This window comes from Rana temporaria, chromosome 1 (genome assembly GCF_905171775.1).
Source record: "Rana temporaria chromosome 1, aRanTem1.1, whole genome shotgun sequence".
Lineage (NCBI taxonomy): Eukaryota > Metazoa > Chordata > Amphibia > Anura > Ranidae > Rana > Rana temporaria.
The window spans coordinates 354,120,513-354,147,976 of record NC_053489.1 but is presented as its reverse complement, the minus strand read 5'-3'; the positions used below and the strand labels follow the sequence as shown (position 1 = coordinate 354,147,976).

The 27,464-nt window shown below is 44.4% G+C and overlaps 1 protein-coding gene across 2 annotated transcripts in view; it reads left to right on the top strand.

The window, feature by feature from the left end:
- The window catches only part of CPAMD8 (C3 and PZP like alpha-2-macroglobulin domain containing 8), a 307,162-nt gene that overhangs the window by 57,140 nt on the left and 222,558 nt on the right, over positions 1–27,464 (top strand). For both annotated transcript variants that reach the window (XM_040321178.1, XM_040321172.1), the window contains exons 6-8: positions 1,764–1,781; positions 12,825–12,879; positions 22,528–22,641. In XM_040321178.1, coding sequence (XP_040177112.1) covers positions 1,764–1,781; positions 12,825–12,879; positions 22,528–22,641 — 187 coding nt within the window. The remainder of the gene's footprint in view (positions 1–1,763; positions 1,782–12,824; positions 12,880–22,527; positions 22,642–27,464) is intronic.

Here is a 27,464-nt window from a genome sequence, read left to right as displayed (position 1 = left end):
TCTATATTCACTCTGGTGAAGTCTTCTCTTGATTGTTGACTTTGACACACATACGAATACCTCCTGGAGAGTTTTCTTGATCTGGCCAACTGTTGTGAAGGGTGTTTTCTTTACCAGGGAAATAATTCTTCGGTCATCCACCACAGTTGTTTTCCGTGGTCTTCTGGGTCTTTTGGTGTTGCTGAGCTCACCGGTGCATTCTTTCTTTCTAAGGATGTAGCTCTCTGATGGGTTTGTTTTGTTTTTTCCAGCCTAATGATGGCTTGCTTCACTGATAGTGACAGTTCTTTGGATCTCATATTCAGAGTTGACAGCAACAGATTCCAAATGCAAATAGCACACTTGAAATGAACTCTGGACCTTTTATCTGCTCCTTGTAAATGGGATAATGAGGGAATAACACACACCTGGCCATGGAACAGCTGAGCAGCCAATTGTCCCATTACTTTTGGTCCCTTAAAAATTGGGAGGCACATATACACAATGTTGTAATTCCTACACCGTTTATCTGATCTGGATGTAAATGCCCTCAAATTAAAGCTAAAAGTCTGCAGTTAAAGCATATCTTGTTCGTTTCATTTCAAATCCACTGTGGTGGTGTATAGAGCCAAAAAGATTAGAATTGTGTCGATGTCCCAATATTTATGGACCTGACTGTAGGTATAAAATATCATTTACTCTAAGGCTCCATTCACACTTGTGTGACTTGTCATGCGACTTTGGACATCAAAGTCATCTGACAAATAGCAGCCCATTCTTTTCAATGGCACCCTATTGAGATGCCTGCACTACTTTGGTGTGACTTTTGATGCGACTTTGATCTAGAGAATGTAAAGTGGAATCAAAGTCACACTAAAAGTCACATTAAAGTCACACTGAAAATCGAGTGACTTTGGAGACGAGCTAATGTGAATGGAGCCTTAGGGCCATTTCATATCTTAAGTCATGATGCCCATGTTATATAAACAATTGCAGTTGAGAACAGGCCCTTAGACCCGGTTCACACTGGGGCAGCACGACTTTTCGAGCGAATCGGCATGGCGATCTGCCCACGACTTCAGAGGCGACTTGCAAAATGACTTCTGTATTAAGTCGCTCCTATTAGAACGGGTCCATTGTACAGAACGGAGCGCGACTTGTCGGATGGCTAAGTCGCCTGACGAGTCGCCCCTGTGTGAACCGGCTCTTACTGATATTTTTGTCAATGTTTATACATTTTAATGGAAGAATCTCTGTAAGAATATTAAAGTGGAGGTTCACCCAAAAACCTTTTTTTTTTAACATTAGATTTAGGCTCGTTTTGTCAAGGGGAATCGGGTGTATTTTTTTACAATCGAAGCAGTACTTACCGTTTTAGAGATGCATCTTCTCCGCCGCTTCCGGGTATGGGCTGCGGTACTGGGTGTTCCTACTTGATTGACAGGCTTCCGACGGTCACATTCATCGCGTCACGATTTTCCGAAAGTAGCCGAACGTCGGTGCGCAGGCGCCGAAAAGAGCCGCACCGACGTTCGGCTTCTTTCGGCTACTCGTGACGCGGATGTATGCGACCGTCGGAAGCCTGTCGGAAGCCTGTCAATCAAATAGGAACGCCCAGTCCCGAAGACCATACCCGGAAGCGGCGGAGAAGATCTACTGTTAAAAAAAAATTTTCAGGTGAACTCCCGCTTTAATAATATATACAGTACTGTAGTATAGAATTGAATTTAGAACATTTTATGTTATATAGTTTTCTTATTTTGTTAATGTTCTTGTATTTGCAGGTTAATGCATATGTCATGGTAAGTATGTGTTTTTTTTAATACACACATAGGAGTCACACGTTGTATAAAAATAATTATGCATCTAATTTCCTGACTAGCTGTCAATCTCTGAAGTGCCAGGACAAGATAAACACTCACAAAATGACCGCATTTTGAAAAAGCAATCACCCCATGTCTTTTTCTGAAAGGCATAGTGAGTCTATTAAAAACTTCATTTTTTTTGCCACACGTTTTTGGAAAATGCAGGAAAGAAAATTAAAATATTTTTTTTTACACAAAGTTGTCAGTTAACCACTTGACGACTGCCTCACGCAGATTTACGTCAGCAGAATGGCACGGGCAGGCAAAGCAATGCTTTGAACCTGCCCCCTGGCGCGTGTGCGCCCGCCGTGGTCTCCGTGACCCTGACTCGATGTCCGCCAGTGTCTCACGATCAGGTCACGGAACTGCAGAACGGGGGGATGCCTTTTGTAAACAAGGCATCTCCCTGTTCTGCCTGGTGACACAGCACTGATCGTCTGCTCCCTCTCATCGGGAGCACCGATCTGTGACGTGTCACAGTAAGCCATCCCCCCATCACTCCCTAGGACACACTTAACCCCTTCCCCACCCACTACTGGTTAACTCCTTCACTGCCAGTCACATTTATACAGTAATCAGTGCATTTTTATAGTACTGATCACTGTATAAATGTGAATGGTCCCAAAATAGTGTCAAAAGTGTCCGATTTGTGTCCACCATAATGTTGCAGTCACAATAAAAATCGCAGATAGCCGTCATAACAAGTAAAAAAAAATAATAATAATAAAAATGCCATAAAACTACCCCCTATTTTGTAGGCGCTATAACTTTTGCGCAAACCAATCAATATACACTTATTGCGATTTTTTTTTTTACCAAAAATATGTAAAAGAATACGTATTGGCCTAAACTGAGAAAAAAATATATATATATATAAAAAAAATAAAACTGGGGCTGTTTATTATAGCAAAAAGTACAACTTATTGCTTTTTTTTTTTTCAAATTTGTTTATAGTGCAAAAAAAAAAGGATGTCAATTTTGTTTGGGAGCCACGTCGCAGGACCGTGCAATTGTCAGTTAAAGCTACTCAGTGTCGAATAGCAAAAAGTGACCTGGCCATTTGGCAGCCAAATGGTCCGGGGCTGAAGTGGTTAATAAGAAATTCCTAGCACACAGCATAGATAGGCATACTTAGAACTACACCCCAAAACACATTCTGCTACTCCTCCAAGTATTGGGATACCACATGTGTGAGATTTTCTCACTGTTTGGACTGATTATGTACCAGACATTGTATCATGTTATTGTTTATTATTGTTTGGTGGAGGCACTATCCTGTCAGCACTTTTTCCTGGATTATTGAATTCGGGGATATTTAAAGCGGGGGTTCACCCTTAGAGGGCACTTTTCCCCCTTAGATTCCTGCTCGTTATTACTAGGGGAATCGGCTATTTGTTTTAAAATATGTGCAGTACTTACCCGTTTACGAGACGCATCCTCTCCGTCGCTTCCGGGTATGGGCTTCGGGAATGGGCGTTCCTTCTTGATTGACAGGTTTCCGAGAGGCTTCCGACGGTCGCATCCATCGCGTCACGATTTTCCGAAAGAAGCCGAACGTCGGTGCGCAGGCGCAGTATAGAGCCGCACCGACGTTCGGCTTCTTTCGGCTACGAGTGACGCGACGGATGCGACCGTCGGAAGCCTCTCGGAAGGCTGTCACTCAAGAAGGAACGCCCGCTCCCGAAGACCCATACCCGGAAGCGACGGAAGAAAATGCAGCTCGAAAACGGGTAAGTACTGCTTATATTTTAATATAAATAGCCGATTCCCCTAGACCGAACGAGCAGGAAGCTAAGGGGAGATTTTTTTTTTTTTTTTAAATGGGTGAACTCCCGCTTTAAGTTTATATGGACACTCTTAAAAAAATCTATTTTCTTTACCTTTGACGCTTTGTTAATGGTATTCCTAAGGAGTTTTTTGGTTTGTTCACACGGACTGGTATTTATTCACTTGATCATTTTCAGGTTTCTACCTAATTTAGGAATTAACCTCTTCTTGTTATCTTGTTGAGGTCTCACAGACCAATTTACAGATAAAAAAGTTTTCACTCAGTCTGTGTTTCATCATTTTAATTGATATTTATTTAGTTCTTCATTGTCAATAGTGTCACATTTTAGCCTACAACAGCGCAGCTCTTCCTTTGACCATTATTATTAGTGTTGTTGTTGTATAACATTTTTAGTTGCCGCTTTACCATTTATCGAATTAGCGCAGTACACCTCTCTTTTTTATATTGTATCTTGTGTATCACACATATTAACCAATTGTATAAAAAACAATGTACTGTTAGTGCCGGTTCACACAAGGGCAGCATGACTTTCAGCGCGACTCTGCAAGGCGCTCTGCACACGACTTCAGTGACGGCTGGCAAAATTACTTCTGTATAGAAGTCAATGCAGGTCACCCTGAAGTCGTCCCAAAGTAGTACAGGAACCTTTTTCTAAGTCGGAGCGACTTGAGTCGCTCCTATTAGAACGGTTCCATAGTACAGAGCGGAGCGCGACTTGTCAGGTGGCTAAGTCGCCTGACAAGTCGCCCCTTTGTGAACTGGCACTAAAAGTCACCTCTATACATAGTTAGTCTGGCTGAAAAAAGACACTAGTCCATCTAATTCAACCAATAGAAGGAAAAAAAACACAAAATGATGTATTTTCATGTGACAACACTAAAGAAATTACACTTTGCTACAATATAAAGTAATGAGTGTACAGCTTATATAACCGTGTAAATTTGCTGTCCCCTCAAAATAACTCAACACACAGCCATTAATGTCTAAACCGCTGGCAACAAAAGTAAGTACACCCCTAAGTGAAAATGTACAAATTGGGCCCAATTAGCTATTTTCCCTTGTTGGTGTTACAAGGTCTCAGGTATGAATGGGGAGCAGGTGTGTTAAATTTGGTGTTATCGCTCTCACTCTCTCATACTGGTCACTGGAAGTTCAACATGGTACCCATGGCAAAAAACTCTGAGGATCTGAAAAAAATAATTTTACTCTACATAAAGATTGCCTAGGCTATAAACAGATTGCCAAGACCCTGAAACTGAGCTGCAGCACAGTGACCAAGACTGAGGTTTAACAGGACAAGTTCCACTCAGAATAGACCTTGCCATAATTTAGTGGATGTGCTCAGCTTGGGAAATATATGTATGAGTGCTGCCTGCATTGCTGCAGACGTTGAAGGGGTGGGAGGTCAGCCTGTCAGTGTCCTCTTCTAAAAACAATGCACAATAAAGCCCACAAACAGATTGCTGAAGACAAGCAGACTAAGGACATGGATTACTGGAACCATGTCCTGTGGTCTGAGGAGACCAAGATAAACGTATTTGGTTCAGATGGTGTCAAGCGTGTGTGGCGGCAGCCAGGTGAGGAGTACAAAGACAAGTGTGTCTTACCTACAGTCAAGCATGGTGGTGGGAGTTTCATGGTTTAGGGCTGCATGAGTGCTGCCGACACTGGGGAGCTACAGTTCATCGAGGGAACCATGAATGCCAACATGAACTGTGACATACTGTGCAGAGCATGATCCCCTCCCTTCGGAGACTGGGCGGCAGGGCAGTATTCCAACATGATAACGATCCCAAACACACCTCCAAGATAACCACTGCCTTGCTAAAGGAGCTGAGGGTAAAGGAGATGGACTGCCAAGCATGTCTCCAGACCTAAACCCTATTGAGCATCTGTGGGGCATCCTCAAATGTAAGGCAGAGGAGCGTAAGGTCTCTAACATCCACCAGCTCTGTGATGTCGTCATGGAGGAGTGGAAGAGGACTCCAGCGGCAACCTGTGAAGCTCTAGTGAACTCCATGCCGAAGAGGGTTAAGGCAGTGCTGGAAAAAAATGGTGGCCACACAAAATATTGACACTTTGGGCCCAATTTTTTACATTTTTCACTTAGGGATGTACTTACTTTTGTTGCCAGCGGTTTAGACATTAATGGCTGTTGAGTTATTTTGAGGACACAGCAAATTGACACTGTTATACAAGCTGTACACTCACTACTTTACATTGTAGCAAAGTGTCATTCCTTCAGTGTTGTCACATATTTAATAAAATATTTACAAAAATTTCAGGGGTTTACTCACTTTTGTGAGATACCGTGTGTGTGTATATATACAGTGCCTTGCGAAAGTATTCAGCCCCCTTGAACTTTGCGACCTTTTGCCACATTTAGGCTTCAAACATAAAGATATAAAACTGTATTTTTTTTTTTTGAAGAATCAACAAGTGGGACACAATCATGAAGTGGAACGAAATTTATTGGATATTTCAAACTTTTTTAACAAATAAAAAACTGAAAAATTGGGCGTGGAAAATTATTCAGCCCCTTTACTTTCAGTGCAGCAAACTCTCTCCAGAAGTTCAGTGAGGATCTCTGAATGATCCAATGTTGACCTAAATGACTAATGATGATAAATAGAATCCACCTGTGTGTAATCAAGTCTCTGTATAAATGCACCTGCACTGTGATAGTCTCAGAGGTCCGTTTAAAGCGCAGAGAGCATCATGAAGAACAAGGAACACACCAGGCAGGTCCGAGATACTGCTGTGGAGAGGTTTAAAGCCAGATTTGGATACAAAAAGATTTCCCAAGCTTTAAACATCCCAAGGAGTACTGTGCAAGCGATAATATTGAAATGGAAGGAGTATCAGACCACTGCAAATCTACGAAGACCTGGCCGTCCCTCTAAACTTTCAGCTCATACAAGGAGAAGACTGATCAGAGATGCAGCCAAGAGGCTCATGATCACTCTGGATGAACTGCAGAGATCTACAGCTGAGGTGGCAGACTCTGTCCATAGGACAACAATCAGTCGTATACTGCACAAATCTGGCCTTTATGGAAGAGTGGCAAGAAGAAAGCCATTTCTTAAAGATATCCATAAAAAGTGTTGATTAAAGTTTGCCACAAGCCACCTGGGAGACATACCAAACATGTGGAAGAAGGTGCTCTGGTCAGATGAAACCAAAATCGAACTTTTTGGCAACAATGCAAAACGTTATGTTTGGCGTAAAAGCAACACAGCTCATCACCCTGAACACACCATCCCCACTGTCAAACATGGTGGTGGCAGCATCATGGTTCGGGCCTGCTTTTCTTTAGCAGGGACAGGGAAGATGGTTAAAATTGATGGGAAGATGGATGGAGCCAAATACAGGACCATTCTGGAAGAAAACCTGATGATGATGAGTCTGCAAAAGACCTGAGACAGGGACGGAGATTTGTCTTCCAACAAGACAATGATCCAAAACATAAAGCAAAATCTACAATGGAATGGTTCACAAATAAACATATCCAGGTGTTAGAATGTCAAAGTCTAGACCTGAATCCAATCGAGAATCTGTGGAAAGAACTGAAAACTGCTGTTCACAAACGCTCTCCATCCAACCTCACTGAGCTCGAGCGGTTTTGCAAAGAGGAATGGGCAAAAATTTCAGTCTCTCGATGTGCAAAACTGATAGAGACATACCCCAAGCGACTTACAGCTGTAATCGCAGCAAAGGGTGGCGCTACAAAGTATTAACTTAACTTAATTTTGCACGCCCAATTTTTCAGTTTTTTATTTGTTAAAAAGTTTGAAATATGCAATAAATTTCGTTCCACTTATGATTGTGTCCCACTTGTTGATTCTTCAAAAAAAATTACAGTTTTATATCTTTATGTTTGAAGCCTGAAATGTGCCAAAAGGTCGCAAAGTTCAAGGGGAACGAATACTTTCGCAAGGCACTGTATATACACACACACACAATCCTATACCCTTAGTTGATCCAGAGGAAGGCAAAAAAAAAACAATAAGTCATGATCCAATTTGCTCCAGCAGGGAAAAAAAACTCCTTTCTGATCCCCCAAGAGGCAATTGTATATTCCCTGGATCAACTTTACCTATAATTATTAGTATCCAGTTATATTATGTGTATCTAGGAAAGAATCCAAGCCTTTCTTAAAATAATCAACTGAGCTGGGCAGATCCAGCTCTTGAGGGAGTCCATTCCACATTTTCACAGCCCTTACTGTGATAATTGGAGATAAAATCTATTTTCCTCCAGATTTAAAGAGTGCCCCCTTGTCTTCTGTGATTACCTTAAAGTTAATAACTGACCACCAAGTTTACTACATGGGCCGCTTGTGAATTTATACATGCTGATCATACCCCCCCCCCCCCTTAATCTCCCCTTCTCAAGAGAGAATAAATTCAGTTTCTTCATAGCTGAGCTCCTCCAGTCCTCTTATCAGCTTGGTTGCTCTTCTCTGCACATTCTCCACTTTCCCAATATACCAAAACTGAACTACGTATTCCAGGCGAGGCTTTCTAATGATTTGTACAGGGGCAAAATGATATCTCTCTGCAGTCCATGCCTCTCTTAATACAAGGAAGGATTTTGCTTGCTTTGGAAACTATAGCTTGGCATTGCATGCTATTTATTATTAAGCTTATGATCTACCAGAACACCCAGATCCTTCTCCACCATTGACTCATCCAGATCTACCAGAACACCCAGACCCTTCTCCCCTATATATTCATCCAGTTGTTCTCCTAATATGCAATATTGCTCAAGCTGAACTGAGGTCAGCTTGTAAGTTGGAGACATCCTGTAAGGACATTATTCCACTGCATAGCTTTGTGTCATCAGCAAACACTGAAATGGTACTTTTAAATCCAGATCCTATATAATTTATAAACGTCCGGCCATTCAGTGCCCATGATTAATTCATGGGCACCTGGTCCGCGGACATTTTCACCGCTGTCCTCATCATTGGACAGCGGCGAGCGGCCAGTATCACAGGGCTGGATGGGGGTGAAAGTTCCATTCGGATGGCGCCACCCTTTGGGCTGCTTTAGCTGATTTTGTGTTAGTAAAAGACGATTCGCGCTTTTCTGTCTGTTACAGCGTGATGAATGTGCTTGCTCTATTACGAACGGTAGTTTTACCAGAACGAGCGCTCCCGTCTCATAACTTGCTTCTGAGCATGCGCGGATTTTTCACGTCGTTAAAGCCCACACACAACCATTTTTTACAACCCGAAAAACGACAACGTTAAAAACGTCGTGAAAAAATAGAGCATTATTGAATTTTTTTTTGGTCGTTTTTCAGAACCCAAAAAATGTTCTGAAGCCCACACACAATCGTTTTTAATGACATTAAAAAAAACCTCATTTTTTACAACCTGAAAAAGGATCGTGTGTACGCGGCATCAGTCTTGGAAAGCAGCCCTCATTCTTGGAACATTTACTCTCTTAAAGTTAAGTGTTTTTATCCTTCCTGTATGTGTTTGTTGCTTACAGCTAACATTAAGGCTGGGTTCACACTCTTTGCTGAGTGTCTCGCAGCAGGGGGTCCATTGCGTCCCTGTTCTTCGTTTAATGGGCGAATCAGGTCAGAATTTTTGCCTAAATTCTGGCCCGAAATTGAGCCAAAGACGCACAGGACCCTTCTGCAGTGCGCTCTGAAACCACCCCTGAGGTGTGTGAACCGGCTTCATTGAGAGCCGGTCATACTCTCTTGTCATGCAAATTGGATGTTATGGTCACTGCTACCCAAATGTTCTTTTATATGAACATTAGTAATAAGCTCTGCATGTATACGAGCAGTCAGGGAATATATCTTAGTGTATTGTCACCTATAGCAATCCCATTTCATATAAGCCAAGCAAGCCTAGCCTACTGGTACGTAGCTGCCCAAGCAATGCAATGTTCACTGGCCAGAAAGTACAGGAGGCTGAAAAAAGGAAGAACAAAAGAGTGCCTGTTGTTCTAGGAGCGTATTCACCTGCAGTGTATGACTAAGAATGGTCAATAAACAGGCGAGGGTCAGTACAAGTGTCAGGCAGAGGCAACAGTCTACTGGTGTGGCGCTAAGCAGGAACACAATTGTTGGCTTCACTGGTCTGATGACACTGGGACTTGTGTAGCAGTGATCAGGAACACTGTTGCTAGCTTACACTGGTCAGTTGACACTGTGACTGGTTTGGCGGTTATAAGGAACACTGTTGCTGGGACACATTGGTCTGTTGACACTGTGGCGGTGATCAGAAAAACTGTTGCTAGTTGCACTGTTCTAGTGTGGTGGCAAGAACACAGAACAAGATTCTAGCTAAACTGATCTTGTGACACTGTGATGGGCTGCACTATTAGGGCTCATGCACACGTGAGGTTGGAAGGCGGTAAAACCCAGCAATTGAGCCAAAGTTTAATTCTCAATTTTATTTAGGTCTTGGGTGTTTTTCCTCCAGTCAGACCTCTGATGTCACCAATGTTTGTTTAGTGCTTTCTGTACTGCAGAAACCACTGTTCAGGAAATTCTAATATTGTTCTTTTTTCGGCCATCACCTCGCAAATTTCCCAGTTGGCAGCCTTGTCTTTCCAGCTTCCATTTTTTGTTTTGCACATGTCTGCTGCCGCTTCTTCTAACTGCAGGTGTTCTGTCAGATTAGGAAACCTGGTAGTGGTGGATTCATGCGCAGGTGATGGAATGTCACTTCTGTTACCTAATCTGGTGGGTCACCATTCTGATGGAGCACCGGCTTATGTTATCAAACATCAATCCCCTCCTTTTCCTATTATTTGACTTGAACTTGAACACATCTTGAACTTTTATTCATCAGGTGTCTGTCGCCCATATTTGAAAGGTGACCACCTGGTTGTCAGTTGACACATCCACTAAATTTTATGAAGTTGATGTTGCTACATCCACAAATGCTTATAAAGAAATAAAAAATACAGTGCCAGAGATATTATTGGAAAAAGGTTGAGGGATAGAGCAAGAATGCTGCTGCTAACTTGTCAGTGGTACACCAATAATGTAATTACAAAGGAAGGAGTAGCAGTGCAATCTTATAATGCATCACCCAAACCTATTACACCCACTGCTAAAACTTATGACAACATTTGGTATGTGAACTTGTGTAGTGCATAACCAATTCTATATCTACATGTTCAATATGTCTAAAAATAAGATATCCAAGTGCAATTTTTTTTTATTAGCAATAAAACAATCACTAAAGTGCAAATGACAAAAAGTACAAATAATCTGTGCTCAAAAAAAGTGCTCAGTGCAAGAAAAAACATCTACTATGCATCCATAAAGTGAAAATCACATACAAAGTCCAAAAAGTGATCCAAGACGAATATTCTATCCACGTGAACTAACACCCAATGTGCTCCTTCACTATTTGCTTCGAAATCACTCAGCAGAAACAATGGCTGGTATGAACCAGCAGAAGCGCTCTGTGCAAAATAATCCAGCTGGAACAAATCCTCTGCTACTGCTCCCAACTCCTTTCTTGATTGTAACTCAATCATGCATGAGGTTGGTATAAGGGAGAGGAAGGAAAATCTCCATAGCGTAAAAACTTTTAAAATAGCTTATTTAATAAAAACATCTCAGAACACTCACATGTTACAAGTGTCAAACCAACACTAGGGAATAAGCGATTCGTATTAATGTGTGCCAATAACCTCCGGCTGCAGTCAACAAGCCGCGAGTGCAGACCCAGCAAGCGTGATGATCCCAGCGTCCTAGCCCCGCTCTACTAGTTTCGTCATTCAACATCCTCACAGAGCGGTAGGATGTCTGACATCAACACGCCAACTTTATAATGGGATCTGTCCGATACCCTAAAATATTATAGATATTATTTCAGCAATATGCATAATGATAACATAAAAAAACATGTATAAAAATGTTTTTAAAGGTGCAACTATTTACCGCATATCTCACTCTCTCTAATATCTATGTGCATTATCCACTTAATATCTATGCTGTGAATTCTCCCTATTCTCAATGCGACCACGGGATCCATGAATAAACCATGATCTCCGCACAAGCATAAGGGATTATCATTGACAAGACACAGCTATCCCTATATTAAACATCAATAATGTTTTACTGTAAAAAAAACAAAACATCAATAATGTGATTTACTATTCTACACTCATTTGATGAAGACCCACTCAAGCACAATATTTAAAGGTAAGGGGTATCACAATTACAATAAACTAAATGAATACCATTTCCTTAGAAACAAGACAGAAAAAGAATGACACAATGCTGCAACAATGTATCTACCGATTTCTACAACTTGACTATCTGTATATGTTTAAATGTATCCTATCAAAAAAATTGTCAGAAAACTGTTTAGGTCAGGGTTTTCATTTCTCAGTAATTTCCAAGTCCCCTTTTTTTTTTTACTGTGGCTACATTTTCACCCCACCTGGCAGAAAAACTATTCTTAGGAATACTAAACTATTTTTATACTTCACATAAGAAATTACACCTGTAAAGCACTACAATGGCTTCCCAGAGCATTATTCATGTAAAATAACTTGTAGTATGGAGATAATTATGTATGATAGTAAACTGCCCTTAAACTCAAAATTGAATAATGGTATCATTTGGAAAAAAAGATTAAACAATTTAATTTGTTTCAGTAGGGAAATATATTGGAGATACAAAAAACATATAAACTCATATCTAAAAAATGTTTACATGATATTTCCTGTAACTCTATTTATTACCAGAAGAATCTGAAAAACTCTTTTGTTTTAATGTTATTATTTACTTAAGCATATAGCATGCAAGCAAATAAAAACAAACCATCTTAATGTTAATTCTCTCGTAAATAGTACTGTGGTGCTGCTGAACAATGAGTACATATATTATAGTCTTATAGGCTCAGTAGATTTTTAAATTGTCCTTTGTTAAGTCGGGAGGTGCTTGCAGGGCCACCATTGGCTCAAAGTAAAGTCACCTATCTGTTTGTGGCCACATGTTGACATTTTTTATAAGTAGTTATCATATGGCCTTCAGCCATCTAATGCCTTTTTATATGTGTATTTTTATGTTGTACCTGTTTATTATATATATATATATATATATATATATATATATATATATATATATATATATATACGGTATATATATACGGTATAAGCACAATAACTATACTATGTTTTATAGTGTTTCTTTTCTTTTTTTAGGATCCGAGAGGATCTAGGATAATACAGTGGACAGACCTGAGTCCAGTTTGCTGTGGTAAGTTGTTGACTTTGAAATTTAGGGCCAGTTTACACCACATGTAGTCCAGTGCATTTCTCTTTCGTTCATGGATGGACACAGCCTTAATCTTGACATAGTGGGATTAACCTATCTATCTTTAGGAGTGACTAGGCAGAAGTGTTAACTTCAAAGCAGAACCCCCCTGCCCAGGGTGCGGTCCCACTGACTATATACCCTCAGCCTGCACCAAGTAATTCAGTTTTTTCTGCTTAGTCTAAGGAGAAGACATGGCTCCCTTCAGGTCCATGGCTTGGAGGCTTTTAGTTTGGATTAATTTTTTGGATTTTTTATTCATTTAAGTTTTTCCTGCGATCTTCAATCAACTGCCAAATGGGCAACAGGCTGGATCCCAGATCCTTTTATTTTTCCTAGTTTCGGCCATCGAGCGTGTTCCGACCATAGCTGTGCGCTGGGTCGTCCATGACATACCCGTCGCTCTTCGGGGTGGCCGGTGAGCTATACGTTCCAGGGCTTGCATCGGACCGGTCTACAGGGCCGAGTCGCAGTAGCCTGGTCGACAGCCACCTCCGTTACCATGCGGTAGATGTGCTTCGATCAACTGCCGACTGAGCGACAGGCTGGATCCCAGATGCTTGTATTCTTCCCAGTTTCGGCCATCGAGCGTGTGCCAACCATAGCTGCGCGCTGGGTCGTCCACGACATACCCGTCGCTCTACGGGGGGCCGGTGAGCTATACGCTCCAGGGCTTGCATAAGGACCAGTCTACAGGGCCGAGTCGCAGTAGCCTGGCCGACAGTCATCTCCGTTACCATGCGGAAGATGCACTGTCCAGGATGCTTTCAGCATAAACCCACAGGAAGGGTAAGTAGCTACTAACTTGCTTTAGCAAAAAGACAGAGCTGGGCATCCTTGGAGAGGCGAGTAAAGGGCCTTATCCTCCTTCTCCCCCCCCCCCCATCCTCTCCTAGGCTCTCTGAGCTAGCTGCTGGGCAGGGGTTCCTCTGGGGAGCTTCACTTGGGGAACCATAAGTCACTAAATCAGTGTGTAAGCTGCATAAGAGATTCTGTTTACCTGTGTTTCCTACTCCATGCTGTCGGCGGCCATGTTTGGTGTATCCATGCTGTATTTCTTTACTTGCACGATGTATAAAGCCGCATAAGAGATTCTGTTTTTCTGTGTGTCTTGCTCCATACTGTCGGCGGCCATGTTTGGCGTGTCCATGCTGTATTTCTTTACTTGCACAATGTATAAAGCCGCATATGAGATTCTGCTTGTGTGTCTTGCTCCATGCTGTCGATGCCCAGGTTGGTGTCCATGCTGTATTTCTTTTCTCACTGGCTGCCATCTTCTGTAAGCCGCATTTTTCTGGCGATTTCTGCTGAGGTGTACTGACTGCTGCATTACTCTGCTGCACCGTGGTTTTCTGCCCTGTTGGCCTCTAGTGTCAGATCAGCGGCCTTTGTACCATGGATCAGACCATTTAAAAAAAAAAACGGCAGATGAACAGATACACGCTGCGACTGAGCAGTCTGCAAGACTGACAAAAATCGCAGCCCCACAAACAGCCTTCGATCCCAGCTTTGGAGAGCACAGATCGACAGACACACTCTGCAGGCAGCAGCTCTGCTAGCTAAACCATCTATTACGGTTCCTGGGTGGTGAGTCCTCTGGGGGGGGGACCCCTCGTCTCGGCTGCAGCCAGGAGTGGTGGGTTACTTGTTTGGGGGTCCCTGTGTCAGGGGTGTGGACAGCACGGCGTCAGAAGCAGACGCTTTTTCCCCTGAGACACCTAAGTTGGCAATTGATGCCCATGCACCCGATTTATCGGTAGACCATAGGCGGCAATCCTAGATGCCTTCGTAGCCAAGATGGAAGCAGCGCGTGGGAGAATAGGGGCTAGAAAGCGCCCCCTCTCTCCACCATCTGCTGGGGACAACTCAGATGCGTTGCCGAGTCCAGCTAGCACTCATGACCCTGGCCCTGAGGTATCTGAAGATGCGGACCAAGAACCCTCTTGAGGAGTTTCTTGAAATGACGGACCTCGCCCCCGATAGTGGACCCCCCTGTGTCCAGATTAAACAAGCAACACCATACCAGTGGAGGGGGCTCCCGCCTTCAAAGACCCTGCGGACGAGAAGGCAGAGGCGATCACCCGCAACCTGTACACGGTAGTGTGTTGACGGTATGCCCATAGTTGGGGCCCTGGTGTCTCAGACACGCACGGAAGGGGCAAAGATGCTGCTCAATGGGTTACAAGCGACAGGCTCCCTCGAACGAGGTAGCCCTAGCTGACCTACTAGTACAAGGCCAAAATATTCATTTCTGAATCAGCCTTGGTCACTATTCCTCTGCTGGCCAGAGCTCAGGTCAGGCGGTGGCGTTACACCGTCTACTTTGGTTAAGATTTGGTCCGCCAACCAATCTTCCAAGAAAGCCCTGATGGACTTGCCCTTTAAGGGCGACAGACTTTTTGGAACTCCCCTGGATGACATAATTAAAGATGCTACAGGAGGTAGAGCACACTGCTCCCACAGTCCAAAAAGGGGGAAGGAGCCACGCCCTAGGCAAGGGCCCTTCTTCACCGCACACAATCGCTTTTTTCGTCCGCCCAGTACGGCGGGTAAAAGACCACAGGCCGATAAAGCGCCTGCTCAGGGACTGAGACGTCCCTGGTTTCGCAAACTCAACAAACCTGCAGACAAAGCTACGTCCGCATGAAGGTTTGCCCCTACCCATCTCTCAGGTGGGGGGACGTCTTCGCGAAATCGCGACCCGGTGGACATCTCAGGTCCCCGACCAGTGGGTTTGCAAAGTAGTGTTTTCAGGGTACAAGATAGAGCTTCTATCCTGCCCACCAAACAGATTGTTTTTTCCCTCCAACCGCCAGCTACAACCGACTCGTCTGGAAGCCCTATTTGGGGCAGTTCAAGACCTGCTGAAACGCGGGATGGTTATTCCTGTCCCAGTACAGCAGGGATATGCAATTAGCGGACCTCCAGCTGTTGCAAAACTACAAGTCCCATCATGCCTCTGACTCTGGGTGTCATGCTTGTGGCTGTCAGAGTCTTGCTATGCCTCATGGGAATTGTAGTTCTGCAACAGCTGGAGGTCCGCTAATTGCATATCCCTGCAGTACAGGATCGGTTTCAGAGGTTTTACTCCCCAATTCTGGATCTCAGGGCCCTCAATTGCTTCATGTAGGTACAAGATTCCGGATGGAATCGGTTTGCTCTGTCGTCACTGCCCTCCAGCCGGGAGACTCTCTGACATCCTTGGACATCAGGGATGCCTATTTACATGTCCCCATATGCACAAAGCATCAGAGATTCTGCGCTTTGCGGTCGGGCAAGACCACTATCAAGTTGGGGCTCTCCCCTTTGGCATGGCATCGGCACCAAGGGTGTTCACCAAGGTGATTGCCCCAAATCTAGCCCTACTAAGACAACGTGGCATCGCTGTCGTGGGCTACTTGGACGACCTGCTTCTGAGGGCCTCTTCAGCCTCAGAATTAGAGGTGTCTATAACATCAGACCCTCAGACACTTGGGTGGCTACTGAACATTCAGAAGTCAGTAATGGTAACGACTAAATGCCTAGTATATCTGGGATTGATTCTGGACTCAGAGGCAAAGGTTTGCTTCCCTGTGAAAAAGTTGCAGACCCTTCAGGCTGCGGTGCGGTAGTTGAAATCCCAGAAGGGTCATCACTCCGCTTTGCATGCGAGTCCCGGGCCTCATGGTGGCCTCCTTCGAGGCGGTACCATAGGTGCAATCTCACACGCGAGTGCTACAGAAGGAATTTCATTCCTGGATTATGTAATCAGGGTGAGCCACTTGGTCAGGGCCTCCCTTGTTGGTGGCTGACCTTACCGGCACTTCTGTCCGGGAAGTCGTTCCTTCTTTTCACTGGATAGTCATCACGACGGACGCCAGCCTTACCAGTGGGGGAGTCTGGGGGGTTCAGTCGACCCAGGGTCGCTGGTCTCCAGAGGATTCCCATTTGCCGATCAAGGTCCTGGAACTTCGGGCGATCAGGCTGTGCCTCTCCACATGGTCTCAGAGGCTACGAGGTCCTCCAGTCAGAATCCAGTCAGACAATGCCACGGCGGTGGCATATGTCAACCATCAAGGAGGAACAAGTAGCTCGGCTTCAGCGTCAGAAGTCGCTCACATCCTAAGGTGGGCAGAAAGGAGCATACCGGCACTGTCGGCCATATACATTCCGGGTGTGGAAAACTGGCTGGCGGACTACCTCTGTCGCCAGATGCTGGACCAAGGAGAATGGTCTCTGCACCCGGAGGTGTTTCAGCTCCTTTGCCAAAGATGGGGCACGCCAGACGTAGATCTCCTGGCGTCTCAACTTATTCTAAAGGTATTGAGGTTTGTGGCCAGGTCAAGAGACCCATGGGCGGATGCGACAGATGCGTTAGTGGCGCCGTGGAGTCAGTACCGGCTAATCTATGCCTTCCCTCCTCTAAAGCTCCTGCCTCTTCTGCTTCGCAGAGTGGAGGCAGAGGGGATTCCTATGATCCTAATTGCTCCGGATTGGCCTCTGCCTTCTTTGGTATGCTGATCTAGTGCGGCTAGTAGCAGACGTCCTATGGCGTCTACCGCTGAGAGAGGACCTGCTGTCACAAGGTCCTATTCTGCATCCTGCTTTACAGTCGCTGGCTTAACGGCATGGCTATTGAAAGCCAGGTACTAAGAGACCGAGGCCTGTCGGATTCTGTGATTCCTACCTTGAGGAAGGCTAGGAAGTTATCCTCTAGAAGGATTTATTATCGCACTTGGGTGGACCAAAGCGCTTGCTTAACCACTTGCTTACTGGGCACATATTCCCCCCTCCTGCCCAGGTGAAATTTCAGCTTTCGGCACTGCATCGCTTTAACTAACAATTGCGCGGTCGTGCGACGTGGCTCCCAAACAAAATTGACGTCCTTTTTTCCCCACAAGTAGAGCTTTCTTTTGGTGGTATTTGATCGCCTGTGCGGTTTTTATTTTTTGCGCTATAAACAAAAAAGTGAGACAATTTTGAAAAAAATACAATATTTTTTACTTCTTGCTATAATAAATATCCCAATTTAAAAAAAAAATAACATTTTTTTTTCTCAGTTTAGGTCGATACGTATTCTTCTACATATTTTTGGTAAAAAAAAAAAAAAAAATCGCAATAAGCGACTGGTTTGCGCAAAAGTTATAGCGCTTACAAAATAGGGGACAGAATTATTTTTTTTTAATTATTTTTTTTTACTAGAAATGGCGGCGATCTGCGATTTTTAATGGACTGCGACGTTATGGCGGACACATCGGACACATTTTTGGCGCCATTCACATTTATACTGCGATCAGTGCTATAAATATGCACTAATTACAGTATAAATGTGACTGGCATTGAAGGGGTTAACACTAGGGGGTGAGGAAGGGGTTAAATGTATCCCTGCTTAGTGTTCTAACTGTAGGTGGAGGGGGGGTGACTGGGGGGGTGACCGATCTATGTCCCTATGTACAAGGGACACAGATCCGTCTCCTCTCCAGAGACAGCACCGCTGTCTCTGTGTAAAACGGCAATGAGAGATGATCTCATATGTTTACATATGAGATCCTCTCTCATTGGCCGCACAGATCGCCTCGCGAACGGCCACTCTGATTGGCCGTTCGCGGCGATCTGTAATTGGCTGTGTCCGAGGGACACGGCCAACACAGATTTTCCCCGCAGCGCGCTCTGGAGCGCGCGCGGGGACCGCCCTAAGGGGCGGCCGTCAATTGACGGTGGTTTGGAAATTGGGATCCGCACTGTAGCCGTCAATTGACGGCAGGCGGATCCCAAGTGGTTAAGCACAATTTAAGGGGCAGATATCTGCCCTGGCTGTTTTTCTTTCAGCGACCCCTGGCGACTCACTCTATAGTGAGAATATTTGTACAGGGGGTTTCTTCATGTGTGGCCCTCCGGTCCGTCCTCCACTACCTCCGTGGGGATTTGAATAGCAGACGCACCTTGGCGTCTACCACTACGAGAGGACCTGCTGTCGCAAGGTCCCATATGTCATCCTGCTTTACAGTCAATGGCTTTAACGCCATGACCTCTAGGTGCCTCAGAACCACTGTTTGAGAACATTAGGGAAGTTCCCTTGTTGACACTTTCTCAGAAAGTGGTCCCTTTGGTGGCTGTTATGTCAGTTAAGACGGGTTCTGAGCTGGCAGCCTTGTCATGAAAGGCTCCCTATTGATCTTCCACAAGGATAATGTGGTGCTGCATCCACAGCCTTTTATCTTCCTAAGGTCATTTCGACCTTCCATCCCAAGGAAGACATTGTACTGCCATTCTTGTGTCCTCATCCGTCGAATTCTAAGGAGACGACGTGGCATTCCTCGAATGCTGTCCGAGCTCCGAAAAGATACTTGTCTGTTACTGCTCCGTTCCGGAATTCAGACTCGCTGTTTGTTTCGGTGGCTGGTCCCAAGAAAGGCCCAGCGGTCTCATCGGCCACCATTTCGAGGTGGACCCGACAGATCCTGATCAGGCTTACGCCATAAAGCAGGGGTCTCAAACTCAAATTACCTGAGGGCCACAAGACAAGTTTTCATATGCCATGGGGGGCCGCATGCAAACTTTCAAACTTCAAAAACAACAGTACTGGTGTCAGCGAACACATTATTAACCCCCAGCACTGGTGTCAGCGAGCGCATTATTACCACCAGCACTGGTGTAAGTCAGGGTTTGACAAATTTGCTTGGAATCTAGGAGCCAAACACATACGTGAGCAGCGCCCGCATATGTAAACGGTGTTCAAACCACACATGTGAGGTATCGCCGCGATTGGTAGAGTGAGAGCAATAATTCTAGCTCCTCTGTAACTTAAAACATGCAACATGTAGATTTTTTTAAACGTCGCCTATGAAGATTTTAAAGGGTAAAAAAGTTTGTCGGCATTCCACAAGCGGACACAATTTTGAAGCGTGACATGTTGGGTATGAATTTACTCGGCGTAACATTATCTTTCATAATATTAAAAAAAATGGGGATAACTTTACTGTTGTCTTATTTTTTAATTAAAAAAAGTGTAATTTTTTCCCAAAAAAGTGCGCTTGTAAGACCGCTGCGCAAATACGGCGTAACAGAAAGTATTGCAATGATCGCTATTTTATTCTCTAGGGTGTTAGGATAAAAAATATATATAATGTTTGGGGGTTCTAATTAGAGGGAAGAATATGGCAGTGAAAATAGTGTAAAATGACATTAGAATTGCTGTTTAACTTGTAATGCTTAACTTGTAATACCAACGGCCACCACCAGATGGCGCCAGCTCACATCTGGTGGTAATAACTTGTAATACCAACGGCTCACCACCAGATGGCACCAGCTCAAAAAAAAAAAAAAATTTTTTTTTTTTTGCTCCCCTCACTTCCACCCTGCCTGAGGGCCATTTATAACTGGTCCGCGGGCCGCATATGGCCCGCGGGCCGGTACTTTGAGACCACTGCCATAAAGGGTCGGGCGCCTCCATATCACGATGCATTCGACTAGGGCAATGGTGCCTCTTGGGGTTTCTGACATCAAGTGTCTGTATCCCAGGTGTGTAAGGCGGCGACCTGGTCGCCCAGTCACACTTTCACTAAACTTTACAAGTTGATGTGAGTGCATCTTCAGGTGCTTCTTCGGCCGCAAAATTTTGCAGGCGGCTGTTTAGAGTTACAACTCCTCAGTTGAGGACCTCTGTTTTGGGGTGAAGTTTATTTGTTTTATGCTTCCCACCCCTCATTTTGACACTGCTTTGGGACGTCCCACTATGACTCAAGATTAAGGCTGTGTCCATCCATGAACGAAAGAGAAAATAGGATTTTATGCTCACCGTAAAATCTCTTTCTCTGAGTTCATGGATGGACACAGCACCCACCCCTCTTTGTCTGTACTGCTTGCTATGAACTGAATTGCTTGGTGCAGGCTGGGCAGGGCGGTTCTGCTTTGAAGTTAACACTTCTGCCCAGTCACTCCTAAAGATAGGTTAATCTCACTATGTCAAGATTAAGGCTGTGTCCATCCATGAACTCAGAGAAAGAGATTTTACAGTGAGCATAAAATCCTATTTTTTTCCCCCCTGAAAAGTAGGTTATATGGTGTTCAATTGCATAATTCACACCAGTGCTTGCCATTCCAGTGCGTTCCAGAAAAAAGGTAGAACTAGTTGCATTTTTCTTGCACTAGACTGTACCGGAACACCGTAAAACGCATTAAAAACACTCTGGAATGCACCAGAACACACCAAAAACACTCTAAAACATGTCATTATTTAGTGCCAGTTCACACCACATGCAGTCCAATGCACCAAAAACGCATGGAAAGTAGGTTATATAGTTCACACCGGTGCATTCCAGTTCCTTGTGCGTCTACTGTACACATTTATTATAGATCATTTACAATATCATTTTTAAGTTGTAGTAATATTTTGTACACAGTAAAATGTTTACTGGTATGACTTGCACAGTGACTCGGTCACTAACATGTTTGCTTTACAGCACTGGCATCCTAGATTTAAAGCTAGGGCTAGTGTTTGCACTTGGATTTTCTATTTTGTATATGTGTTTTTTTTTCAGATTTCTCCAAGTTCCTCTGAGGCATTACATATAGAGGCCGGGATTGAGAGATCGGCGCATCTTTAGTTTGGCGTAGCGCATCTCATGTGCGCTACGCCGACATAACTTGGAGAGGCTCGTACTGTATTCTCAAAGCACTCGCCGACAACGTTGCGCCGGCGTAACGTAAATCGGCCGGCGTAAGCCCGCCTAATTCAAAGTAGGTGGAAGGTGGGCGTGTTGTATTATAATGAAGCGTGACCCCATGTAAATGCATGGCCGATCGAACGGCGCATGCGCGCTCATGCTCAGAATCACGTCGCAAATACTCCCTAAGATACGTCGGCTCAATGCTTTCGACATGAACGTAACCTACGCCCAGCCCCATTCACGTAGAACTTACGCAAACGACGTAAAATACGGCGCTGTTCCGACGTTTCCGACGTCCATACCTTAACATGACTTACCCCTGCTTTATGAGGGGTAAACTTACGCCGGACGTAAGCCTTACGTAAACGGCGTAGCTAAATCCAAAGGGCGCAAGTACGTTCGTGAATCGGCGTATCTAGGTCATTTGCATATTCAACGCGTAAATCTACGGAAGCGCCCCTTGCGGCCAGCGTAAATATGCACCCAAGATACGACGGCGTATCTTGCAAAATTCAGGCGTATCTCAGTTCCTGAATAAGCGCATAGATACGACGGCGCACATTTGGACTTACGACGGAGATACACCGTCGTAAGTCCTTTCTGAATTAGAGCCAGAGTATTCATGTTCACCTAGTTTAGTGCTTGAAGTGATGCTATACCTTGAGTATCCAGTCATGTGCATACAAACAAAAAAAACAGGAATTTTGCTTTGCACGTGATTGGATGAATAAAGTTAATATGGCTTAAACATGGCAAAGTAGTGAATATAGTAAGATGTAGTAAGGTAGGTAAACGTACACTTTTAGTAAGAAATAACAACCCACAGTGTAATAATACAGTCGCGCTTTTAAAAGATGAATACTGCTGCTTTAAGTCGTGGAAATTTTTGTCAAACTTTACTCTCTATTTAAGTTTGTAATTTTTCTTTATCTCTGTCTAACAGGAATTGTTAACATGAGTTTTCCTCTTTCTGACCAACCTGTGTTCGGAGAGTGGCTGATATTTGCAGAAACACAAGGCCATATTTTTAATAAATCATTTTCAGTACAGAAATATGGTGAGTGAAGAGCTGAAGACATTTACTCTGCCCTTTTGGTGGGCTAAGGGTGTTGGTTTGCATATATAAATCAAATTTCTTACATCCCTGTGGACTTAAAGTGATATTAAAGTCTTGTTTTTTTGTATAAAAACAAATATGTTATACTTACTTGCTCTGTGTAACATTTTTGCATAGAGCAGCTCAGATCTTCTTCTTGGGTCCCTCTTCGGCACTCCTGACCCCTCCTTCCTGCCAAGTACCCCCACAGCAAGCAGCTTGCTATGGGGGCACCTGAACCGAGCTGCTGCTCCGTGTGTCCACACAAAGCCGTGACTCGGCCCCGCCCCCTCTCTCCTCATTGGCTTGCTGACTTTGATTTACAGCAGCGGAAGCCAATGGCGCCTGCTGCTGTGTTTCAGCCAATCAGGAGGGAGAGTCCCGGACAGCCGAGTCTCTCGCGGCAACTTCGCTGGATCGAGATATGCTCTGGTAAGTATAAGGTATTAGGGGGTGCGGGAGGGGGCTGCTGCACGCAGAAGGTTTTTTATCTTAATGCATAGGATGCATGAGTTCCACCCAAAAGGGCAATCTCTGCTTGTTTGCTTCCTCCTCCCCTCTTCTGCCACATTTGGCACCTTTCAGAGGAGAGGGGAGCGGATACCTGTGAAAACCAGGTACCCGCTCCCAATTCCGGGTAAGATTGACGCGATCGTGCGGCGATCAACAACATTTCTGGCCCCTCCCCTTCCCCCTTGCTGCCTTCTGGAAAACAAACAGGTCCCAGGGGGACCATTCAGAAAGCACAGCACGACTTGTTTATGCGCAGTAGGAAAAGGCTTCACTTCCTGTTTCCCTTAGTGAAGATGCAGTCACCTGCACCCGGAGCCGATGGACCGATCGGCTTAGGGTGCCAACATTGCGGAATCCCTGGACAGGTTAGTGTCTTTATATTAAAAGTCAGCAGCTGCGGTATTTGTAGCTGCTAACTTTAATTTTTTTTGTACAGGGTGGAACTCCTCTTTAAAATAAAAAACCTTCTGACTTTACAACACTTTAATGCTGCTCCTGTGTTTAATACTTAAAATTCATATCCAAAAAAATGTAAAATGCTGCAATGCATGAATCCTTAGATGTGGTGACTGCACAGGTTTTTTTTTCTGGCTCTTGTGTGAACCAGCTAGTCCTAGACAACTGTCAATGTTATGTATTAAAGAACAGTGCTGTCAATTAAAGACGGTGTTATGATTACAGAAAACCACTTCCTCTGGTTGTCATACCATAGTGGAGAGATGTGTTGATTGCGGAATACTTTGTATCTCTCCCTCTCTGTCTGACCAGTGTGTGTGTTTGTGTGTGTGTGTGTGTGTGTGGGGGAGGGGGGGAGTGGCAACCCTGCGTACGTTGTTCAAAGGATAATTCCAATTTTGTGGAAGAAAATAGAACAAAAAAAATAATATAGCATATGTACAATTGCTACACAAGCCATGTTGAAATGTAATGTTACAATATAACTACCGGTATGTCCCCTTTTCAATTTACAGCACCGTCTGTCATCTTCTGTAAAATTCAATACAATATGGCAACCTGGAGGTGTTCTGTACAGCATAGAGTGTCTTGCATCTTTTTCTGATTGCAGCACACCCACCATTATTGAATAATTTTGGTTTTCCATTTGCGCCAGCAACACTCGTATTGTGTTCTGTACACAGCTGGTGTATAGGACACCTCCAAAAATAAAATTTACAGTTTGTGTGATTGGCTCACTGATTTTTGCAGAAGTCTGCACTAACATACAAGTCAGATTTTAGGCACCCCCAGCAATAGAAATGTAAGTTTTGTTTTGATACTCTCCTAGGGTTTATTCCTTTTAAAGAAATGCAGATACTGCAGCTTGCCGCATTAGAACACAGAAAGTGCATTAGCTGATTATTATGAACCAGACCCTCCCATTCAGAATCAGTATTCCTTCAGTCTGGAGAAAAAATACAGTACCTTGAATAAGTATTCATACCCCTAGAAATTTTCCAAATTTTGTCATGTTACAACCGAAAATGTAAATGTATTTTATTGCGATTTTATGTGATAGACCAACACAAAGTGGCACATAATTGTGAAGTGGAAAGAAAATGATAAATGGTTTTCAAAATGTCAATAGTTTGTAGAATAACCTTTCGCTGCAATTACAGCTGCAAGTCTTTTTGGGGATGTCTCTACCAGCTTTGCACAACTAAAAAGTGAAATGTTTGCCCATTATTCTTTGCAAAATAGCTCCAGCTCTGTCCATTGTATGGAGAGTGTCTGTGAACAGCAATTTCCAAGTCTTGCCACAGATTCTTAATTGGATTTAGGTCTGGACTTTGGCTGGTACAATTTGTAAGGAGATCGCCAATGTACTGATACCTCTCCCATGTCCACAGGTTCAATCATTACTTCCCTTATTCAACCCTGCTCCTATTGACAAGGTTGCTAAACTTTTTTTTAACACCCACCTAACCACCTGTCCCCTGGATACTGCTCCATTCTACACTCTTACTCACGTCTTTAACCTTTCTTCTGGCATCTTCCCCAACTCTCTAAAATACGCACTAGTCACCCCCATTCTTAAAAAGCCCTCACTGGACCCCACAAATCTTAACCTATGGCCCATCTTCTTACTCCCCTTTTCCTCCAAACTCCTTGAACGTCTGGTCTACAACTGACTGAGTTACCATCTGACTAGAAACAAACTTTCAGTCTGGATTTTGCCCTCAACACTCCATGGAAACTGCACTCTTTAAACTTACAAATGACCTACTAATGGCTAAACACATGAATATACTTTGCTCTAAACCAGGCATGTCCAAAGTCTGACCCGCGGGCCAATCGCGGCCTGCTTTCCGGTTTTGAATGGCCCGTCAGGGTATTTAAGCATGTATATCTTTCGCGGCCCCCGACGTTCCCCCAGCGCCGGGGGCCACAAAAAATGTATATGCCTTGGAACGGGACAGGGAGGAGGCGGGACGAGCGCCTCCGCCGTACACACACAGGAGAATTTCCTGTTTAGGGGCGGCCTCTGTAATAGGAAGTCCCGCACTGCCATTGGACGACTGTTCTGTCCATCAAAGGAGGCAGAACTTTCTATTAAAGAGGCCACTGTGTAAACAGGGGATTCTCCTGTAATTAATTTTTGGCGCTCGTGAGTGCATTCCTGGCAATGGCGGGTGCATTCCTGGCAATGGCGGGTGCATTTCTGGCAATAGTGCTGCATTCCTGGCAATGGTGGGTGCATTCCTGGCAATGGTGAGGCTACATTCATGGCAATGGTGGGTCTGCAGATGGGCACTTGTGTGGATGCAGATGGGCACTGACCCGTATTTTGCGTCACAGTTCTTTATTTTATTTATTTATTTTTTTCCTGAAACTTTGCTCTTAAAGTGAAGGCGTGTGTTATACGCCAATAAATACGGTATATCCAAATAATACACCCAAGCTCATCTCTTTACTCACACACAGCCAAAAAGGCAAGAGAATTCTTGTTGGGCAGTGTATTAGTGCTTGGAGGAACACACTTCGACCGAATTTTAATGGTTCAAAGAATGTCAGGCAAAATGGTCGGCCCTCAGGCATGTTCACTTCATCAAATCTGGCCCTCTTTGAAAAAGTTTGGACACCCCTGCTCTAAACCATTCCACTGTAGCTCTGGCTGTATGTTTAGGGTCGTTGTGCTGCAGGAATTTGAACCTCCTGCTGTGATGTGAACCTCCGTCTCAGGTTTTCTTCTAAAATTGCCCTGTATTTGGTGCTATCCATCTTCCCACCAACTCTGAACTATGACCCTTTTCTCTGTCCCTGTTGAAGAAAAGCATCCCCATAACATAATGTTGCCAACACCATGTTTCATGGTGGTGATGGTGTGTTCAGGGTGATGTGCAGTGTTTTCCTCCACACAGCGTTTTGCTTTTAGGCCAAAAAGTAAAATTTTGGTCTTATCTGACCAGAGCAAATTCTTTCACATAATTGCTGTGTCCCCCACATGGCTTCTCGCAAACAGGACTTCTTATGGCTTTCTTTCAGCAATGACTTTCTTCTTGCCACTCTTCCATAAAGGCCAGATTTGTGGAGTACATGACTGAGGCCTCGTACACACGGCCGAGTTTCTCGGCAAAAAACAGCAAGAAGCTTGCTGTTTTTTTTTTGTGTGTACACTTTTCGACGAGGAAACCGACGAGGATCTCGTCGGGCCAAAAAGAGAATATATTCTCTATTTCCTTGACGGCAATGGGAAAATTTGGCTCGCCGAGATCCTCGGCGGCTTCACAAGGAACTCGACGAGCAAAACGATTGTCCTGTGCACAGATTCTCCCACCTGAGCTGTGGATCTCTGCAGCTCCTCCAGTGTTACCATGGACCTCTTGGCTACTTCTCTGATGAATGCTCTCCTTTAGGGATGAGCTTCGTGTTCGAGTCGAGCTCACGTTCGACTCGAACATCGTATGTTCGACAGTTCGTCAAAACACGAACGTTACGGGCCGCGCGCGCCAAATTCGAGTGGCGTGGCACGACCCATAATTCACTGCGGCATCGCAGTGCATTGCTGGCTGATGATTGGCCAAGCATGCACTATGACCCGCATGCTTGGCCAATCACAGTTTGCAAAAAACGGGGGTTTAGTACACGCCCCACACTATAAAAGGCCGCCTGCAAGTCGGCCTTGTGTAATGTGTTGCGGCGGTGGTTAACCACTTCAGCCCCGGACCCTATTGCTGATCAATGACTGGGCCCCTTTTTGCGTTTCGGCACTGCGTCGTTTAACTGACAATTGCGCAGTCGTATGACGTGGCGCCCAAACAAAATTGGCGTCC